Source organism: Pan paniscus, chromosome 10 (genome assembly GCF_029289425.2).
Source record: "Pan paniscus chromosome 10, NHGRI_mPanPan1-v2.0_pri, whole genome shotgun sequence".
Taxonomy (NCBI): Eukaryota; Metazoa; Chordata; class Mammalia; order Primates; family Hominidae; genus Pan; species Pan paniscus.
Genome location: NC_073259.2, coordinates 83,522,948 through 83,545,933, shown reverse-complemented (window position 1 = coordinate 83,545,933; position 22,986 = coordinate 83,522,948). Strand labels below are relative to the sequence as shown.

The 22,986-nt window shown below is 37.6% G+C and overlaps 2 protein-coding genes across 2 annotated transcripts in view; one reads left to right on the top strand and one right to left on the bottom strand.

Moving 5' to 3' along the window:
* Positions 1 to 8,106, top strand: part of KRR1 (KRR1 small subunit processome component homolog) — a 15,979-nt gene extending 7,873 nt beyond the window's left edge. The window contains exons 8-10 of the mRNA XM_003832890.6: positions 1,898 to 1,975; positions 2,083 to 2,176; positions 3,948 to 8,106. Coding sequence (XP_003832938.2) covers positions 1,898 to 1,975; positions 2,083 to 2,176; positions 3,948 to 4,090 — 315 coding nt within the window. The 3' untranslated portion in view covers positions 4,091 to 8,106. The remainder of the gene's footprint in view (positions 1 to 1,897; positions 1,976 to 2,082; positions 2,177 to 3,947) is intronic.
* Positions 39 to 22,986, bottom strand: GLIPR1 (GLI pathogenesis related 1). Its single transcript, XM_003832892.6, has 6 exons — positions 22,620 to 22,986; positions 21,595 to 21,840; positions 13,404 to 13,516; positions 8,276 to 8,361; positions 5,194 to 5,220; positions 39 to 5,090 (listed from the first exon to the last, which is right to left on the bottom strand). Exons 1-6 carry the CDS (start codon positions 22,791 to 22,793, stop codon positions 4,936 to 4,938), a joined length of 801 nt encoding a protein of 266 aa, XP_003832940.1. The 5' UTR covers positions 22,794 to 22,986; the 3' UTR covers positions 39 to 4,935.

Below are 22,986 nucleotides of genomic sequence, written 5' to 3'. Positions count from 1 at the left end.
TAGTACTAAATGTTGAACTTCATATGAAGGAGAATCTATTTTAATGTATTTGGTCAGAAACTTTATTGAAAGTATTTCAGGTGGGGTATGTGTATATATATATATTGTGTGTGTGTGTGCAGAGCTATAAGAAACTGAGGGTAAATATAAATAGGCATATTTTGAGCTGAGTGCATGGGGGTGTGCAGTGGGGCGTTCACATTGATTATAAACTGCATCCAGGAGGTTTGTGACCCTGTAGCCACTGTAAATGTTCCATGGGTAAAAGTTCGTTTAGTCTGCAATACTCTTTTCTCTGATTTGGCAACATTATTGTGACTGTGTGCTCTATGATTGTTCTTCTGAAATCTTAAATTGTAAATTGTAACACCCACCGTTTTTCTAAGTTATGATTCCTTTTGTCAGGTGTCTTCTGCTTCATTTCCCTTCCCACCATGACCAGTTTCCATTTTGTTCTTGCACATCATTGTTTTGATTCATGCCCCTTTTTACTTCTGTCCCACCTTCTCAGCAAAGCTCTAAAACTTGGATCAGTCTAAAAACTTGACTTCTTCCTTGCAACGTGGCTACCAAATTAAGTTAGAGAAAGTTTTATCTTTGGATTAATTTCATTCAAAATTCATGTTTCCTCTTAATTCTCTCAGTGCCCTCCCATGTTTAGCATATGACATTGCATTTTATTGAAATATTTGAGACCACCAGATAAGAACCCCTTTCTGTTTCCTCTTCTCTCACGTATGGGTTTTCTTCCACCTGCATCAGCCTCTTCTATGTGTTCTTTGAATTCCATCTTCACCTATCTCCTGGGGGTTCTTGCTTCATTATTCCCTTCCTTGGCTATATCCTAAAGCCTTCCCTTTCTACTTCTGCTCAGCATGTGAACTCATTGCTTTCTACATCTCTTTTTTCCACAGCCATGGTTGGAGTCTTTCAGGGAAGATTTGTGATTGACGGGGAAAATGATGATCATAGTGAAAAAACAATGGAAGTGTTGGATCATGGAGGAAATTGATAGTAGTTAGGGGGAAAGTGGAGTGATGCAGTCATTAAACCATGCTTCCATAACACCTGCCTTATTTCTTATGGCCCTTTCTTGTAGTAATTGACTTATCTTTCTTCTGTAGCTGTGTAAGCTTCTTGAAACAGTGATGTCTCGATTGACTTGTTCTTAACACTTATTCATTATGTGACTGGGCGAGTTATTTATCCCATCCATACTTAAGTTTCCCCATACCTAAAGTGGGAGTAATGGTAATACCTATCTTAAAGAATTGTTATTGAGGATTAAATGAGTAATTATAAAGAGCTTAGAACAGTGCCTTAGATATAATAATGCTATGTAAGTGGGAGACAGGTCAGTTATACACATTTTACATGTTGGCTGTATATTGAATGAACAAGCTGTTGCTTTTGCTAATTAGTCACCAATTCCTGATAGTTCTGGCTTTTATTCTGCATGCCACTACCTTTATTCCAGGCTCTCATCTATTCTTCATTCCTCTCCATTAAAATTATCCTTTGGTCTTTACAGTCTTCTCAGAAACCTACAGTCATTTCTAAATCTTATCCCTCCTACTTTGTCTGCCATTGAAGCTTCTTCAAATTTTCCCCAAAACTCTCTCTCCAGTTTCTTCTCACACTTTTCTGAATCAGTGACCTTCCATGCCATATCCCTGAACTACTCTGGGTTGTATTCCATGGAGGTGCTTTCCTACCTCCACACTTTTGTGTATGTATTCCCCTCAGCTTAGACTCTGTTTCCTTTATGTCACTACCATTTTTATTAATAAATCAGTTTGACCCCATTGTTTTTACCCTAAGGATATTGTGACTTGCTTAGGACATGACTTCTCCTCTACATTATTTCTGATATAATTGTAAATACCATTTTCAACAGATTGATAAAGAATTGGCTAGTGGTGAATACTTTTTGAAGGCAAATCAGAAGAAGCGGCAGAAAATGGAAGCAATAAAGGTACGGCACTTTATGTCTGGCTCACATGAATAGCAAAGTTCATAGATACTTGAATTATTTAACTATAAATACATTTAACTGATGTATTTTTTTATTTATTAATGTAGGCTAAACAAGCAGAAGCCATCAGTAAGAGACAAGAGGAAAGAAACAAAGCATTTATTCCACCTAAGGAAAAACCAATTGTGAAACCTAAGGAAGGTAATGCTTTCTATGATGTAAAAGTCTTTATTAATTAGGAAAAGTAAACCCATAGTAAATTTGTCTGAATCTTTTTAAGAAACAGTTGTATCTTTTCATCAGTTCTCTTAGCATTTCATTAATTACTAATCCTAAGGACAAGGGATGGCTGAGATAATTTAGAGGCAGCTAATGCCTATTTCAGTGCAAACTGGATTGACAGTCCTCTCCTGACCTCTGGTCTGTGCTTGGAAAAGACTCTTTGTTGTGAAAGATACAAACCCAGGGCAGCCAGTGCATCTTCTGTAGAAATGCAAGAAGGTCCCTGAGCTCTGCTGTCATGCCTCTCAAAGAGGAATTATCAGAAGTTGTACTTTTTCTTCTCTTTATGTGATCTTGGCTTAGAGTTTGGCTTCTATATCGGTAACATGGATTTCTCATCACCTTAGACTAAAGGATGCTGACAGGTCTTATTCAGGAGCTATTAGTGCGAAAGTGATTGTGGTTTTTAAATGGCAGAAATCACTTTCGCACTAACCTAGTATTTAAAAGACACTAAGAGAAAACATTGTCATGCCATTTCTTCTGATGCATCCTCTTCTGCATTTTTTTCCCCTGTGGTAACACTTATCCTCTTCCTAAAGTAACCCTCCAAAGTGAACAGTGACACACTGAAGGGAGAGGGCTCACCAGCAATATTGTACATAGACTGGGTCAGAAACAGATATAATACATTATTATTTTAATATATTGCTTGTTAATAGCTTTAAAAATACTACATTCTATGGTAGATTATTGGTTATATAAAAGGTAGAAATGTCATAAGTATTATAATTTCCAGTCTGTACAACCTGTCAGTTGAGTGCTTTGAAGGTACTCAATATACTCAATAGCTAGTTACCCTAATTTAGTTTCTCCACACGGTGGAGGCTTTAACACTCTGTGCTCCTCAGGTTGCTGGGTAGTTTGTACATTATGATGTTTTATCTTATGATTCTTTTATGCTGTGATCCTGTACTTTGAATGGTAAGAAAAAGTTGCATTCTTTTTCACTGCTTCCTTTCTCTATTTTGTTCACACTTTTGGCATTGATTAGATAGTTGGCTTCTATTAGGGGGACTTCCACATACTCTCAAATTATTGTCTTTATTACCAAAATGTTGTTAAATATACCAGAATCTTGTTAAAATACTATTAGTCATTCATCGAATTAATATTCTGAATTAATCTAACATTAAATGAATTAATTCATTGAATATTCAATTAATATTGAATTAATATTTGGAAAACTTTAAATTTTGGTTTTGATATTAGAGGAAGTAGATTTTGACCTCTAGCTTAGGGTTAGCTGATTAAACTTATTGAGAAGGAATACATGTAATTTTAAATTATTTTAATGTGCAAGATGGAAAATAATGACTCAAAAGTTCCAAAATATGGAAAAGAATGTAGGTAAAATAATTTAGTCTGAAGTAGGATTTAAGGAAATAGTCTTAATATAGTTGAATCCAGTAATTGGTTCAATTATGCCATTTATGCCATTTTTATGTATACTTGTACTAATATATATTTAAAGTATTTTATGATTTGTTTTATCTTAGTCTGAAGAAATTTCTAACTGCTTTAGGCAAGTGTTTTTATATTTTATACTGTGATCATCTTTCAATTATTCAATTATAAGAATACTCTGAAGTTAACAGCCTTAAACATATATTCTTTGTTAAACATATATTCTTTGTTTTACTTGGCAAAATCTAAAGTATTACATGTGTTGTGCTTTTAATTTGTCTAGCTTCTACTGAAACTAAAATTGATGTGGCCAGCATCAAGGAAAAGGTTAAGAAAGCAAAGAATAAGAAACTGGGAGCTCTTACAGCTGAAGAAATTGCACTTAAGATGGAGGCAGATGAAAAGAAAAAGAAGAAAAAAAAGTAACATACCCAAAACTCCTTGACTAGAACTATCTCCTTTTGTAAAGGATTTTGAGATATCAGGCATTAGTTGCCTTATTTGTGAGAAATTTTCTGAGGGCTTTTTTTTTTTTTGGTGGTGGTGGTTGTTCATAGAAGAGTGTTCTTTATAAATTATATTATTATTGTATTTTTTGAAAAATTTATACTAGAAAGTGGTATATATGTCTTTGTATACATTACGACCATTGTGATTATCCATTAAATCCAGTGTCTGATGCTATTGGTTAGTAATGATGTCCCAGCATTTGATGTTCCCTCTCTAATGATTGATAATAAGTAAATATTTAGGTTTATCCCTTTTGAAAGTTTGGTTTTACTTTTAACAGTCCATGAACAGAAAATTAAGGCCTCTAAAATCAGATCCCCTAGTTACTCCTCTGTTCTGAATCTGGGGAAGTAGTAAACCAAAAAGACAGGGAAAACCAGATATTTAGAGTCGAAGCAGCATGCAAAAAATAATAATGTTTTTAACTAATGAAGGCTACTGGAGTTACTAAGAATCACCTAAAAATGTGCTACTGTACCTTGCTCATTTCCTTGCTCATTTTGCAGATTTAGAAGCTGAAACATGGGTTAGGTTACTTACTAAAAGTCCACCTGTGGCAACCTGCAAATAATGCTTATTTATAGTAAAGATGAGTTTATCTGATAGAGTTAGGAAATTTCTTCTTTTGAGTAAGAGTATTGCTATAACATATATTTTTTTCTGAAATGTTTTAAAATAGAAGTACACCTAATTGTTATTGGTTAAAAAAAAGCCATATGTGAATAAGGTTGGTTTTTGGGTTTTTTCTTTCCTGAATTGTATTAGTCTAAAAGAACTAAATTAGGGTACTTGTGCTGTACCAAAATGGTAATTATAACAGACAGTATTAGAATTACTGAATTAACAATGAGAAAGAGAGAAGTGTATCTGTTACGTGGATATATGGGCCAGCCTGGATATACAACAGAGTAGTAACCTGTGAAACAAACATAGAATACCCTCTTAGACATTGTTCCTCATAATGCACTGACAGAATTCACATAGCTCTTAATGAAACAATTTAAGATTGATGTACGTACGTTTGACTTGGTCTCGCTGTCGGTTAACTGTAAAAAGTTAGGGGGAAGAAAGAAAAAAAATTAAAAGGGTAGATACAGTTGATTAAAAGGGTAGATACAGTTGAGAGTTTTATTTTAAAAAGCTAAGTCTTATAATTATGACCATTAACTTGTTTTGGCTTTATTGCAGTGACTTTCCAAGTTTAATTATTCAAAACTTTTTGAACTGACTGAATTAACTTGGTATTTTTAAGTTGACTTTTTACATAAACTTTATAAACCTTTTATAAAAAGGAAACTATACCATTACTATAAATGGAAAATCATTTTACTCATCATACCTAGCAGGTAATAAAATTTAAAAAATAAAAATTAAATATTAGAATGTGAGAAATTTATTAAAATATAGTTCTAAAAATAAGTTTCTTCCTGAGAAGAATGATACTGTTTATGATGAATCCATAGTGAAAAGACAGTGACCTCTCTTTCATCCAGTCTAGTATATCACTAAATCATCATTACGATGTTTGGCTATCAAGTCATTAATTACTGTCCTCCTTTCACTGAGCTTTATTCAAATTTTGACAATCAGAGCACTGGGAAGAAATAAATTCCACAACTGCCTTTAGCCTTCTGGATACTTTCTTTTATAAAATAGAAACCTTTTCCACACCAATTCTGCAGCAGTCGCTATTAGATGCTCGTGGTAGAACCCATCAATCATCTGGTCCTCTGGGTACTGTGAGCATCCCTGGTCTTCATACCTGTGAGTGGGCTTTGTGGTGAATTACTGTAAAGATGCTACCCTCACTTTTCTTGGCAGTTATGTCCATGAAATCAAGAGTGTGATGTTCTAGTTATTTTTTCTTATATATATTTTTAAATGTTCAATATTCAACTATTGAAACAAATGTACATCTGTGAACTAGCTAAAATCATCTTATGTACCACTAATATGCCCAGCACATTTTGTAAAACAGTCCTGATTTGGCCTCCAAGGGTATTTATTGAACTACCAGCAGTATCTAGGAGACCACGAAGGAATACCACGAAGGAATTTACGCTCCAGTGCTTGCCATAATTTGTCTGAGAAGGAATCTGTTAAATAAAAGCTTTTATCCTCTAACCTTTACCTTCATCAGACCTTACAAAAGGTCAAATGGTGATTCTTAAGTTTTTTAGTCACAAATCTTACTTATTCAGTATTAGTGCGAAGAGTAGAATACTTTCAAGTAAGCCTAAACTTACATGAAAACAAATTACATAAATCTAGCTTTGAGAATAGGAAATTAGTGACAAGATCAATCTGTAAGATGTTGAGCACTTATCTGAAGTAAATGGGTAATGAGTTTCACATCTTATAAATACAAGTTAGCATGTGTTTTCTCAAGAGTCCAAGGGTTTTCATTATTGGACTACAGCTTTAATCTTCTAAATGTTATTCCCCAAGATTAAAGAGCATCTCAGGTTAGATCACCAAAGATCAAAAGCTAAAACCAGAAGTATTTTTGTCATTGTGGTGGTGGTAGTGTTACTAATTGCCTAGATTTTTAAAGGGAAACAATTTTTTCACTCGGTTGTTTCGTTGAAAAAAATAGAAGCAGAAACTTGCCCAAAGTCACAGTGGTCAAACTGGAAATTGCACCAAAACTTGGCATACTGGTTCTGAAATCCATAGTTTTAGCCCTTATGTATACTGGTTAATTTGGAAGGAAGAAATATATATGTTTTGAAGTGAAGAGTGAGTGAAAGGAAGAATTCAGTGAATACATTGATACCTTGATATTATCTGCATTGTGGCTACATGTTACTTTTCTTCACAAGAATGATATAAGTGAAATAAAGAATGATTGGACTGGGAGAAAAATGGCTCAGAAAACTTTGCAAAAGTACGATTGTATGTAAAGATAAGTATTCAACATTAAATGGGAAGGAGGAGAGCAAGCAGTTTAATATATAGAATTTTATAATTTTAGGCCTGCAAGGGACCTTATAAAACATGAGCAATGGAACACTTTTTTCCAAACTAAATTTCGTGCAGTGGAACTTGGCCGACTCTGTCCTTCCTCTATTCTAAGCACCCTACTCTAGCCCGGCTGCTCTGAGTTCAGTTTGTTACAAATATGGACACGAAAGTACCACAGGCTTTGCACAGCTTAATTGAAGTTTCCCCTTCACACCATGGTAAAAAACATACTGGGATGGAAGGGCTTGTGTCTAGAACAAGAACAAGAAATAAACTCTTGGTCACTTACTAATATTTCAAAATCACAAAGCAGAATTTTGCTTGGATGTTCAGTAAAACATCCTTGGAAATTTAACTGCTTGCAGCTTCTACACTTCTTCATTAAATGCTGTCTGGCTAATAAAAAGTGCCATGTTGCAGCTTTATTTTATTTTCATTTTTTGGAGATAGACCCTCACTGTGTCACCCAGGCTGGAGTGCAGTGGCACAATCTCTGCTTACTGCAACCTCCACCTCCTGGGCTCAAGTGATTGTCCTGCCTCAGCCTCCTGAGTAGCTGGGGTTACGGGCGTCCACCACCACACCCAGCTAGTTTTTGTATTTTTAGTAGAGGGGGTTTTTGCCATGTTGGCCAGGCTGGGCATGGTGGCATGGTAATCTCAGCTACTTGGGAGGCTGAGGCAGGAGGATCGCCTGAACCCATGAGATGGAGGTTGCAGTGAGCTGAGATCACACCACTGCACTCTAGCATGGGTGACAGAGCAAGACTCTGTCTCAAAACAAAAACAAAAACAAAAACAAAAAAAAAACCAGAATTCTGTTTGTTTAGATGACCTGTTGTACTTATTTTTGATCTTGCTGAAATAAGCAAATCTTAGGAATCTTAGTCTACAGTTTCTGACAGTTTTTTGTTGTTGTTGTTTGACCAATTAGAACTAAATAAAAAGAACGTGATTTTCACATTTAAATTTCTCTTAAATGTATTCCTAGAACAGTAAGCCATTGGTTTAATTGCTACTTGATGCCAGTTTCCTTGAAGATAGCCATTAGGATAAAACATGGTTTCATTGTTAATTCTGTAGAAAGTTACATGTTACTATTACGTTATTCTATTGGTGGATTGTTCCTTTTACTCACCACAGAGATTGTCCAAACACTTGTCATTATTGGGGCAGGCACTGCAGGTGGCTCCTCTCTTATATGGCCAAGTTGGGTAATTCCCTCTGTAAAGCAGAAGAAGGATGTCCATTAGAAGTTTTTCGGTTTTTTAAAATTGCAATTTACTATGAATCCTTAACTAAATCCAGAAGAATAGTGGAGTGAAGTACAAAGGTCCAGAGAGTTGGTAATAGAAGTGAAGACAGGAAGGCAGAAATGGAAGGCTGCTAATATTTGCATAGTTCATTCTATGTACCTGTGTCTATGCACCTGTTTTAATCTGCATCCCATTTAATTGTGACAGCTCTGAGAGGAAGTTATTCTTGTTTTACAGATGAGACAAAAGATGTAAGAGATACCTTTAATCACAATTTATACATTTCAGAGTCAGAGGAAACCTGGATTTGACTCCAGGGCTGTGCTCCCTCTCTTTACCTACCCTCTGGCCTATATGATTACTGCCATTCAAAAAACTGTCCATCTTAGAAAAGCTATGGTGACCCACATTCAATATTCTCAGTTGGTCAGCCCTCCATAATTTTCACTGGATAGGAGCCATTTGGCTGGTGCCTTCCAAAAAAATAATAATGGTATAGGGGAATTTCTAAAGTACAAATTGTTTTCACATACAAGATGTGATATGAATAATAGCTGCTAATTAGTGAGCACTACCATGTGCTTGTCTTTGTTCTAAACAACCTTGAATGAAATAATCTTCACAAAAACCCTATGAGGAAGTTACTGTTGTCTATTTATACCCATTATATAGCTAGAGGCTGAGTCACAGAATATAAGTAATTGACCAAGGTCACAGACTAGAAAGTGAAATAATATCCAAGCATTTTATATCCCCATAAATATCCTCATAGTAGTAATGGGGAGAGGCTGCACATTTATCTCAATGAACCTGCCATTGCACTAATTTTTTTTGGAACTCTGCTTTTGGAAAAAGTTCTAAACTTTTTTGTGTAATTGTACCCTTTGGCAGTCTGGTGAGGCCTATGGGCTCTTTCTCAACATAGTTTGTTGTTAAATGCATAAAATACATAGGATTATAAAGGAAACCAATTAAATTGAAATAGTTATCAAAATGTTTAAAACAAGATTTGTGATAAAGTAATATGTGCTTCTCTATTAAGATCTACCGGGGGCTATTAGTTTCAATGTAGTGATGAACACAAACTATATTTTGAGTTCTCTGCAGCAAGTGGAATGTGGTATGAAAATATCTGATATTTACAAAGATGATACTGCTAAGTCAGAGTCACGTTTATTGCTAATATGATGGTGGAGTGTTGTCTTCATTCATAATGAAAGGAAATGTTATTTTTAATAGAGATTAGTGAAAATAAAAATAAAACTTTTTTCTAATCAAAGTTTATGGTCCTCCTCTCCCCAGCACTCTACAATTACCTCCAAAGTTGAGAACTCTCACCTTAGACACACAACTTTATAACGATACCTTATTTCCAACCCCAAATCTATGTTCTTATCTCATTTTGCTCCAAATTTTAAGTTGCTTCAGAAATTTAATTAGCCCTCTGCTTACTCTACACCATGGAAAAAAGGTAATATAATAGAAATTCTGATAGCAATTTCAAAAGATGTCCAAAATAGACATTAATCATTGGAATGTCTTTCATTGTTAATAAGCACAGTATTAAGTGGTTTAAGTTCTAGAATGATTTTAATAAAGTCATTTATGATACTTAGTTGTGCATTCCAAACTGTAAAGGAAAAGGTAAAAAATGCTACTTAAAAATAAGCTAAAAACAAAGACAGTCGGTGAGGTCTGTGGAAATGGTAGTATTCATCTTGGGAGAAACATGCTACTGGAAAGGCCTGGATTTGTCTAGATGGGAGTCATTAAGACTGTGGGACCTAAAGTATTCAGCACAATAAAGCAACAGGACATTTCAATGTTTTCCCTGGTAGCCTGAGAGAGAAGAGGGTTGGGGTTATGGGACCCAGGGGAAGACCGAAGACAAATCTTTAAAGAAAAAGATAAATATGGGTAAGGGTCCCTAAGGCAGTGACGGCCTAAGCACACTGGTACTATCTTGACTATCTTGTGGTCAAAGTTATTTCCTCTTCTGTGCTATAATCCTCTCCTCCACTAATCCACTCTGAGTAAAGATCTGTTACACACCATACCCTTGTTCATGGTGCCCAGGGGAAATGAAGAGGAGAGTATTACAGGCAACTGGAAGATTAAGCATCCCAGACCCCATTCTGAGGTATCAGAAATATTGAGGAGGATACTGGACTTCCTAAGATTATGTGGAAGGGGGGCCTACAACTTTTTGTGTATAGGAAAATAATACCTCAGAGGGCAGAGGGCAAAGGGAAATGACATTCCTAACTGGTCTCTCTGTTTTACCTTTTATGCTCCTCTAATCCATTTTCCATCCAGACTGATGTCCAAATTTAAAGGTCTCATCGCTCCCCTGCTTAATATACTTGAATGACTTCTTATGTAAACTTTGTCATGATCTAAAAGTTCCTGCTAGATCTGCAACTGCCTTCCTCCCCCCGTTTCATCTGTTTAGCAGACTGAGGGCACCAGTCTCTGTGGTTTAAACTTGCCAAACTTTTCTTCACGGAAGTTTTGCTGTTCTTTTCTCCACTAGACAGCTGTTCCAGAAGTTCTTATGTCTGATTCCTTCTCATTCTTCATGCCTAAGCTTAAATATAACACAAGAAGGCCTTCCCTGATTATTCTAAATAGGGGCCTTGCCTATTGATAGTTTCTATTACAGTATTATTTATAGTTCCTTAATTGCCCCATAATGATGCAGTTATTTTACTTGTATTTTTATTATCTGTTTGCCCCATAAATATTACTCTCATAAAGACAGAGACTGCCCTGTTCTCCTTTGGAGCTCAGTAAAACAAATATTTGTTGAATAAATGAATATTTGAAGTTAGTCTTTATGGAAGCATTATAACTTTGGTTGTAAGTTTTATAATTTAATATTGTTTATAACTCTGAAGATAAGTGAGTCTAAACCAGGAAAATTTACATTTATACTTTAATGAATAAAAATCATGAATACTTACAAAACATTCACTATTGCCAAGCATTATATATACCTAGTATTTTACAAAGCCTTCTCTTGTCACTTTCATAGCTACTCTAAGTGATGGGTCCTGTAACCCTGATCTATTGGAGGTTAAACTGAGATTCAGAGTTAACTTTTCCAGGGTCACACAGTAAATTAATTGTATCTTAACCATTAAAAATGTCGTATGAGGCCGGGTGTAGTGGCTCATGCCTATAATCCCAGCACTCTGGGAGGCTGAGGCAGGTGGATCACTTTAGCCCAGGAGTTGGAGATGAGCCTGGGCAATATGGCAAAACTCTGTCTCTACAAAAAATTAACTGGGCATGGTGGCATGTGCCTGTAGTCTCAGGTACTAGGAAGGCTGAGTTGGGAGGATTGCTTGAGCCTGGGAGGTTAAGGCTGCAGTGAACCGTAAGTGAGCCACTGTACTCCAGCCTGGGTGACAGAGTGAGAGACCCTGTCTCAAAAAAAAAAAAAAAAGTCATGAAAAGTTACCACTAACTGAATTATGGCTTTGTCTAGTTTTTTCTGGGTTTTCTTTATTTTCCAACTCTTAAGATATTAAGTCAAAGCTGTCATCTTCTGAATGACGCTTTGTCTCCTCCTTCACACCTACAGCACTCAGTCAGAGTATCGAGCATGTCTTCTGCACATTACACCAGGGAAATGGCTTTCTTTCAGCCAATCTCCAGGAATCCAAAAATTCAAAGGCAACAAATTAAAGATCATTATATATATTGCAAATGGTTAAAAACCTTTAAAATATAAAAACTTTTATAAATAAGAAAATCTAGTAGAAAAATGGTCAGCCCACATGATTCACAGAAAAAGGAATATAAATAGACAATTATGTGAAGAAATTTATAATTACTAGTAATCACAGAGATGCAAAAGAAAGCAAATGAAATGCCATTTCCATCAAATTAGAAAATACTAAGGAATTATAATACCTAGTACTGATGGTGAAATACAAATTGATATAATGGTGGAATGTAATTTGGCAATATGTACTTAAAACAAAAATGGTCACAGTCTTTACGTGCTAGTATCTCAAGGAATTATAGGGAAATAGAAGTGACTGAAGATATATATATGAGGTTGTTCATCATATATTAAATGAAAATATAGTGAGCAATCTAAATTCTTCAGCAGGATGGTGGTACCATCAAGAGCATGGACTCTGGAGCTAGACAGCCAGATCAAAGTCCATCAGTGATAGTCACTAACTGTAGAACTTTGGGCAGGTTGCTGACCCGTGTGTGCCTTGCTGTTCTCATTTGCCAAACAGGGGTAGTAATAGGAGCCATCTCATAAACTTCTGGTGAAGATTAAGTTAATATATGTGAAGCACTTTAACAGTGCTGAGAGCATTGTAAGCATTATATAAACAATCTATCATTTTTATGATTAAAATCACTTAAAATTTTGAAAAGGGGAAAATTTTTCACAGCATAATTTTAAGTGAAAAATAGAAAATGTATATTTTCAGTATGATCAGTTTTCTAAATATGTGTATGACACAAGCACACATATGTAAGTTTAAAGAAAGTAGGAGGAAGGTGTTTGCCCTGTTTCCCAAAGTGGGAACTATATCTGTTTTAAAAACAACTGTCAAAAGTAAATGAAATAGGTTATATAAGTTGAGGAATCTGTTTTGCTTTGAAAATTGTGTAAAATTGCCAAGTTTCTAATAAACCAATAAATATAACATCAGTTCTTCCACTTTGTGGTATTACCATATACAATTTATGTCCCTGATGAATATTTTAGTCTTACCACTCTTAAAAATATGTGCGTATGTATTTAGGTAGTACATATAAAGGATGTACACACACACACACACCCTCTCTCTCTCCAAGAAAAATGTACCAGAATGTTAATTAAGTATATCTCTGGGCAGAAGAATTAAAGGTTATGTTAATTTTTTATTTATACTTTACTATCCAGATTTTCTATAATGAAGAGGAATACTGCTAAAATGTTTTTTTTTGTTGTTTTTTGGGGGGGGCGTTTCCTATAAACCGGTTGATTCAGGCACTTACCCTGGTCCGTAGTTGCATATAAAATGTGCTCCATTGGAAAGAGCGTCAAAGCCAGAAACTTTAGGGCAAAATTGAACTGCGCAGCCAACTTTGTAACTATCTGCCCAAACAACCTGAAAGGAAATAAGGATTTTTAACAGAGAGAAACCATAAGATAAACATTGGGTATGATTAGGTCTTCATAAACATGGTGAGGTATACCACTCTAGTTAGAGTGCTTAAAACCCAGGAAGGTTTAGATGCTCAGAAATCAGCTGGATAGACCTGTAGTTACCATTATTGGTGTGGGGCTGTGTGTGTGTGTGTGTGTGTGTGTGTGTGTGTGTGTGTGTGTGTGTGAAATAATAAGATAATTTTTGACAGTACAATGAAGAAATAAAACAGGGTAATGCAATAGGGAGTGATTGCTGGCGAGGTGATGCTGATTTTACTTGGGTGTTCAGGGAAGACATCTCTGAAGAGGAAGCATTTGAACTGAGACTTGGACGACGAGGATGCAGCACTCAGGACAAACATTCAGGAAACTTAAACAATGGAGGAAGAGCATTCCAAGCAGAGGGAACACCAGGGAGAAAGGCCCTGAGATGGAATTTGCTTGGCATTATAGATTGGCAGGAAGAAAGCAAGTGAAGCCAAGATCTGATGAGTTGGAGAGAGTTGTAAGCAGTGAGGTCAAAGGCAGAGAAACCGATCAGGGAGATTCTTGTGAGTGCTATGTTCTTTTTCATGTCTTAGGTCACTTTGGTGGTTATGAAGTGAACGGACTGAGAAGAGCAAGGGGAACAGGAAGCAGGTAATTTTGGAGGCTGTTTCAGTGGTACAAGAATGAAAAGATAGTGACTCACACGTGGGTGATGCCAGTGGAGCTCCCAAGAATGAATCAGGTTCATGGCTCAGCTTAGAGGTAAAGTTAAAAGGATTTTGAGTGTAGGGTAAGAGGGGAAGAGATAAAGTTTTGGTTTGGGGCCTGAGAAACATTTACTGAGATGGAGAAAACTAGGGAAGGAGGAGGGTAGGTGGGAGCGTGGGCAGGGGTTTTGTTCAGAATATGTTGATTTTGAGAGGCCTATTAGACATCAAGTGAAGATTGACTTGGTGGCTGCAGTCCAGAGGACAGGGTAAGGCTAGAGATGTAAATCTGGAAGACATGGGGCAAGATTAGATCACACAGGCAAATATAATAGATCAAGTAAATGAGAGTCTGGGATAATGAAAGCAAACACAAAACCAGCCTGCAAAACAGACTGAAGGAGTGGTCAGTGATGTAGGAGGGAAACCAAGAACAGAGAGACCTGCGCTGTTACATGGGATCCAGCACTCAAAAGAGCCCCATGCTTGGTTTAGATCAGTGCTGTCACATATTTTAGCACCTTTAGTGGTGCTTTTCTTTTGCTTTCTGAACAAAAGATTCCACATCATTTTGCAATGGGCTCCACAAATTCAATTATATAGCCCATCTTGACCAAGAGTGTTTGGTGTCACAAAAGCCTAAAGAAGAGAGTATTTAAAGGTGGATACAGCTAGCAATTAAATGCACTCATTTTTACAGCAGTACCAAATTACATTTTAAATTATTTTTTACTCATAAGTTTTTGAGGAATTCTGTCATAAGAACTGTGCCAAATACATTCAAAATTGAGTGAGCTAGAACCAGTGGGTACATTCACAAAACTTAGGAAAAAAGCAGTCATGAAACTCATCAGGTGAGGGTTTGACCACTGTGAATAGGAAGTGGAAGATGCTAAGGGCATATATGGCATGGTGCCTTTCTCTGAAGAAATGAGGTGGAGCTGGAGCTGGGATGAGCTGGTCTGGAGTCTTCCAGCAGAGGGCAACATCCTGTGTGATCCCTGGGTGGGACTGACCCATTCACAGAACTCAAAGAAAAGCCAGTGTGGCTGCAGAAAATGAAGAAGTTTACTTTAAAAATAAATGAAATTTACTCCCTGTATCAGGTGTTTGAACTAGAGCAACTCCATCTTGGTGTTGTGTTTTTTTGTTGTGGTTTTGTTTTTTTGTTTGTTTGTTTTTGAGACGGAGTTCTGCTCTTGTTGCCCAGGCTGGAGTGCAATGGTGCAATCTCGGCTTATTGCAACCTCCGCCTCCCAGGTTCAAGCGATTCTCCTGCCTCAGGCTCCCAAGTAGCTGGAATTACAGGCATGTGCCACCATGCGCGGCTAATTTTGTATTTTTAGTAGAGATGGGGTTTCACTATGTTGGTCAGGCTGGTCTCAAACTACTGACCTCAGGTGATCTGCCTGCCTCGGCCTCCCAAAGTGCTGGGATTACAGGCGTGAGCCACCATGCCTGGCACTAACAACTCCGTCTCGAATAGGGGCTGGGTAAAATGAGGCTGAGACCTACTGGGCTGCATTCCCAGACGGTTAGGCATTCTAAGTCACAGGGGAGATAGGAGTTTGGCACAAGATACAGGTCAAAGACCTTGCGGATAAAACAGGTTGCAGTAAGGAAGCCAGCTAAAACCCACCAAAACCAAGATGGCGATGAGTGTGACTCTGGTGTCCTCACTGCTACACTCCCACCATGACAGTTTACAAATGCCGTGGCAACGTCAGGAAGTTACCCTGTATCGTCTAAAAAGGGAGGGCATGAATAATCTGCCCCTTGTTTAACATATCATCAAGAAATAACCATAAAAATGGGCAACCAGCAGCCCTCAGGACTGCTCTGTCTATGGAGTAGCCATTCTTTTATTTCTTTTCTTTCTTGATAAACTTGCCTTCACTTTACGGACTCACCCTGGATTTTCTCGCGCGAGATTCAAGAACCCTCTCTTGGGGTTTGGATCCCGACCCCTTTCCTGTGACACCTGGAGGGAGAGTAGGAAGTGAGGCAAGAGGGGAGCTGAGGTTGGAGTCTCAGCTTCTCCAAGATTTAAAGGTGTGGTAGAAGTGGGGACGTGACTAGGGAGATGATGGGCAGAGTGTGGGCTGCCTTCTTCTTGGTTTGGCAACTGGAGAGGGTACCCTCCTTTGGCAAGGGCGAGTGTACTTCCCTACTCCATGATCTAAAAGGGGTGCTCCCTAGAAACATTTCTTTATCCCCAGGAACCCCCTGCGGGGAACTCCAGCCTGAACAGGCAATGAATCAGCTTAGGCCTCTGTCTCACTGCGAAAGCCCAGTTTTATAAGGGTTGTTAATCCTCAGGTTTGATCCTTAAACTTCTACTTTCTAATCAGTTTTGTTTTATTTTTAAAATTTCTTAATTTTATTCTATATCTCAAGTGATTTTATGTGGGGTCCTTTGTTTAAAATGATCTTGGGCCTGTCCCAGACCTACGGAATGCCAGTCACTGGAGTTGCTTTTGGAGTCTGCATTTTAACAAGTTCCTCAGGTAATTCCTATGCATGCTGTGTTCAGTGTTGTCTTTATTCCTTTATTGTCACCTTGGCTCATTTTATATTTTTATCCTTTGGTCTTCCAGCACTTTCTTCTGTAGCGTTGTTATATCAAAAGTATTCTTAATCTTTGGATCCCTTCCCCATTTTAATACTTTTTCCTCAGAAGTGTGCAAATGTTAGTTACCATTCATTTTGTGTGTTTTAGTTGGCCTCTTTTTTTAAAAGTCAGGTTTATTAGGGTATAATAAAGATACAATAACATTTATGATTTTAGATGTACATTTCTACGAATTTTGACAAAAGAATACAGTTGTGTAGCCACTACCACATTCAAGATATAGAATATTGTTATCGCCCCAGAAAGTTCCCTTGAGCCCCTTTGTGGTCAACCCCCACCCCCAGACCCCAGCAGTCATTAATCTGTTTCTGTAGTTTTGCCTTTTCCAGAATGTTATATGAATGGAATCAGTCTAAATATAGCTTTTTGAATCTGGCTTCTTTCACTTAGTATAGGCATTTGTTGTATTCATTTGTAGTCACTGCTTTTTATTGCTGAGTAATATTTATTACGTGGATGTAGCACAGTTTATCTACCTTTCCAAGTCAGTCTCTTTTTAAAAGCTTCATGGGCACTCTGGTTTTTGGTTAAACTTGTGGGCTTTGGAGCCACAAGGCTTGAGTTCATATTCAAGCTTTGCCACTTACAGTGTGACCTTGGTCTTAGGTTCCTTATCTATTAAATGAGGATAATAACAATACCAACTCCATAGGTCTAGTTTGAAGTTTTAAATGAGCTTCTGGAACATAGCAAGCACTCAGCAAATATTCTTGTTTCATTCCCTTACCACTAAGTTTCTTAGGCTTAAAAATTCTTAACACTTTAATTTTTTTTTTATCAGGCAGGTTTCTGTTATATGTTTTCTTACTGTAGTAAACAAAAAACCATAATTATAAGCGCTACTCATTTTTGAGAACTTAGGTGTACCATTAAGCATTTTACATGTGACATCATGTTTAATCCTTATAAAGTGTTATTGCTCTTCCTTTTGTAGGTAAAAGATTGGAACCTAATTCTGCCTGGCCATGAAGTACTGTGAGGACAGTCCATGCTCTCAGCAATATGCTTTTAGAGTGTTTTCTCTTTTAGCAAGCTCTTCAGAACCAGGAACCACTCTTTATACCTTTCTTACAAAAGCACTGCACCTGGGGAACCCAGAGGGAAGGAAGATGTCTCCCTTATAGGCCCACAACCCCTTCCCACCATCTTTCCCTTTCAATTCTCGGTATGAGCTCTTCTGGTTCATTATCGGGAGTATGGTAACATTGTAACATATATGAAACCTACTACAGAAATTGTGAAACAGGTCACATTTCCATGGTTCTATGCGAGTATAAAAATAAAGCTGTCAAGAGGGTGGGAGGAGGAGGCAGGGAGAGAAAAACTAAAATAAGATCAGTAGCGCCATCTAGTGAGAAATCCTAGCACTATCAAATCCAAGTAATCTACCCTGCCCAGATACTTTAATTAAACTATTTCTAAACTTTATAAAGCTGAACTGTCAGCAACAGAATGTCGAATTTGAGTCATCTTCCATTTTATACACCAACATTTTTTCTCAATGCCAGTCTATCTCCAGTGAAGACAAAGCTAAAGTGTTGAATGAATACATCAAGAAATATCATACATTTTGTGAGGAGTTAATGGGCCTGAATCTATTTTCTTTATTCTGTACAACCTCCCATCATCAGCCAAAATCTGCAAATAGCTCGATTTTTGAAGAGGAGATGAGGATAAGTAGGAGGTTGTAATATCCACTTAAAGTAACTGTTCAGCATGAATTTAACACAGCTATTGAGTAGTTTTGAGTTCCCCGGGAAGATTTCTTGTCATGATGAAAACAGTCTTTCACCTAGCTATCAGATCCTTCTTCCATTATGATTGTTGGAAAACCAGCTCATGTAAGGATCTACCCTTTGTTCAATGCCTACTAAATACTAGTATTTTCTTAGATAATGTATACATATTTTATTTGTCAGGCCTCTGAGCCCAAGCTAAGCCATCATATCTCCTGTGACCTGCACGTATACATCCAGATGGCCTGAAGTAACTGAAGAATCACAAAAGAAGTGAAAATGCCCTGTTCCTGCCTTAACTGATGACATTACCTTGTGAAATTCCTTCTCCTGGCTCATCCTGGCTCAAAAGCTCCCCCACTGAGCACCTCGTGACTCCCACCCCTGCCAGCCAGAGAACAACCCCCTTTGACTGTAATTTTCCATTACCCAAATCCTATAAAACAGCTCCACCCCATCTCCCTTCATTGACTCTCTTTTTGAACTCAGCCTGCCTGTACCCAGGTGATAAAAAGCTTTATTGCTCACACAAAGACTGTTTGGTGGTCTCTTCACAAGGACGCAAGTGAAATTATTATTTAAGCCTTCCAACATATCTAATATCTGAACCTCAACTCTTCATCTTACTAGCTAAATGACATCAGGGGAACAACTTATTAACCTTTCTAAGTCTGTTTATTCACCTGTGGGTAATACCATTAACATCTCCTTAATAGATTTGTGGTAATAATTGAATGAGGTCTTCAGTGTAGAGAGCTAAACACTATGCCCATTTAAAAAGTGATTGCTGCTGCTCTATCTTCCCAGCCCAGGGGGTTCTTGGACATTCTCCCTGTGATGAGTGCCCCTCTTCTGAAGTGGGGGTAGAATGTAGTGGTTTCTTAAAGAGGATCACTCATGTTAGGATCACTGAGCTTGGGTTTTAATATCTGTATGTATGGGACTGGGTTTTAGAAAATGAATTTTCTCATGACAAAAATATTAGTCCTCCTTTTTTCCCTTAGATGTAAGGGGAAATTTTACAAGTAAGCTCAGTTAATTTTGGGAGGGCCATCTGTGAAATCTCAGGCATTTATGGCATAAACTCAAATGTTCTCTTCTTTCGATTTCCTGGAATGGTGAACATGGAGTGTCTTAACTTGTGTATTGAGCATGGTTTAGGAGTCTGTTGTCAATTTTACAGTCTTTTGACCTCTATATATTTGGCATGCTGAGCTTCTTGCCATTGATCTAAAGTACCAGGCCCATTCATACACATTGTATACTTTCCACACCTTGCTGAGAATTCTCTTCCCTTTCCTTTTCATCTGAAAAACTCCCACTCAGTTTTCAAGTACCAATCCACACATCTCCAGCAGTGTGAAGCTTTACACTTCCTTTTGGCCGGATAAGTTGCTCATTCTGTCCTCCTTGCTCACATGGCACTTTGTCAGCTTCTCTAAATTGTACTAGCCAAACACTGTCATAATCCATTTACACATAAGTCTCTCCCAAAAGGTCAATTTCTGAGGGTCAGGGACCATTTCCAGCTGTATTTCTCCTTCCCTGGCTCATTACCTATTCCTCCTCACTTCCGCTTCTCCAAGATTGTATCCCAATAAAATGTTAGCTCATAAACTATTGTCTCAGGCTCTGTTTTCCAAGAATCTGGACTAAGACATATCACTAGTGCCTGTTATAGGGTAAAAGCTTAAACACTGACAAATAAATGAAAGTAGGCACCCTCAAACTCACAATTATTTCTGAGTATTTAAATACCGCAATGCGTAACAGTACAAGTACCACTTGTAGGCTATCTAGATTTAGCTTTCTACTCCCCTAGGTCTTGTTGGAATCCAAGGAAACTTATTTCCTGGTTAAATTTATTTGTAAAGGTAAACCAAAATTGTTAGTTTATAAAGTAAATTTAGGAGAAATTCATTTTACTCTTATAATAATTTTTTGTAACTGCACCAAACTTGGTTCATCTGTAACACCACGAATGAGATCACAGGCTTTGTAAGGCTGAGCTGGAGTGAGGGAGTTTTTCTAACACCAGGTTGTTCCTTAAAACCACCTAATATTTCAATGTAACTGCCTTGATAGAAACGTTTTTGCCTTCATACCTCATTTCAACTGATTTTTTGTGCCCCAAAACAGTCAATTATAGGTTAAGTACCGTACGTTATTGGTTTGACAAGGATGGCCAGGAAGTGACAGTAAATAAACAAAATGTAGCCAGGAGAGGAAGGCAGTGTCTGAAGAGGATTATGACAGATGCTCCCTAGAGAGTTGTTTCCATCATGCTGCAAATGTGAGGTAGGGTTAGGGAGCCAGAATCAGCTTGAGTAAAAATTAAAAAAAAAACAAAAAACTCAATGGGTGGCTCTGAATGTGGCTATTGGGACTAATAATATGGATTCTGGGGGCAGAATACCTTCAGAATGGTTCATATAAGTTTACACGTTGGCCTCTCTGTTGGCCTGGGACTGACTTTTTCTCCCTCCTTGTGTAGCACCGTGCGTGGTGCCTAGTGCATGGCACACAGTAGGTTTTCAGTCGATGGTTGAGAGAATGAGAGGTTGTGGAAGCATCAGTTCTTATTGATGTTTCTGTCTGAGAGTCTTGTTTCTTCCAATTTTATAGTCCCAAAACAATTGGCTCAAATTTCATTTAAAACTCATGCCAGCTGGAACCTGAAAATCCTTTCACTCATAAGGTTCCTTGATTTCTCACAAATGGAATAAAGTCCTATGGGAGAATAGCTGTTGCAGGAATTGTTCAAAGCCTGTCCAAGTTGGTGGGCCTCACATATTACCTATTATGTGTTTAGTTCACACAACTGAACTTTTCAAGCACTATTTTCTGTTATTGGAGGCTGTTCTATTTAACTCCCTTATATTTACAGGTATACTAGCATACTATACATTTTCTTAACCTCATAGTACAATTTTTCTCCTCACACTTGAAAAGACAGTTTCAAGATAATCCTTACCTGAGTGTAGTGGCCACAGACTTTTTTGCATATCCGAGTCTTGAAGTCATAGTCCTGGATTTCGTCATACCAGTTTGTGATGGCAGAAGACACAGAAAAGATGGGCACAGATCCAGTCCAGATGTTCTCTCCCAGTGAAGTGAAGTTTGGGTGCAGCTTGTGGGGTGGCTTCAGCCGTGTATTATGTGAAAACTGGCAATTGCTGGCCCATGCTTTTGCAATTTGGGCTAATGCTGGGTCCCAAGTCTGCAAAAATAAACATTAAACAATAGGGGGTTCATCTAAAATGTAACTGGGGTGAGTACAGTGGGAATTTGAATGGAAAACAAGGTGAGATAAGGAGAGAAGATACCACTGCATATGAGTCCTCTATAAATATGGTCTTCAAGCACTGAGTAGGGCTGGTAGGAAACGTGACAATTTAGTTTCATGGAATTTAGAATCTAAGGAAAACTGACATTTCACTGAAGGCTAATTATGGGCAAAATAGTGTGTGCCGTGTTTCACAACATTATTCCATAATCACAACAGCCCATATCCTAAGAAGTTCAGAAAGGTTAAAAACCAGCTTAAAGCCACAGATCTGAAATTCAATCCCAAGCCTTACTGAATCAAAATCCCATCCTTTCCCCAGATGCCATTCTGCCTACCTGAGCAACTCAGTACTTTGTCAGCAACAAAAAAAGTAAATTTAGAGACAAAAAAAACAAAAAACAAAAAACAAAAAAACAAATCACAAAAATTAACAGGGAGGAAAATAACAAAAAGAGAAGTAAAATCCACTGACAACCAGAAAACAGGAAGTGTCCAAAGAGAAGTAAAATGTGCTGTGGCACTTGCTTATAACAACAGTTGGGTAGACAGAGCTAAACTGGAAGTGTTTTGATCACAGACTGTGAATTTACTGCATACATTAATCACAATGAAAAAAAAACATTCAGTATTACGAAGGTATTAACACCAAAGTCAATACACATTAGTTGTTTCTGACTGACTGACGCCACAGTTAATGATATTTTCCTTACCATGTATAGCATATCACTGGCTGTTGGTTTCACCTCTGATCGGAACTTGTTATGGATTCGAACGCAGTCTTTGATGAAATCTTCATTTTCGATATCTGGCAAAATATTTGCTGTGTGTGAATAATTGGAGACAAAAGAAACCATCCAGGCTATTGTAGCAAGTGTGACACGCATGCTTTGTCTGGCATGGAGCCTTGGGAGGCTGCAGTCCAGAGCCGCCGCAGTTTCTGAGAGTGTGATTGCCTGAGTGCTCAGCCCACAGCTTTGCAAACCTAGCCGACTTCAGCTTTGAGAAAACAGAACAGAGCATGAGTTCATCACTAGTTTTAAGAAACGGGTTTCTCCATATATGGTGTGCAGCTCACTT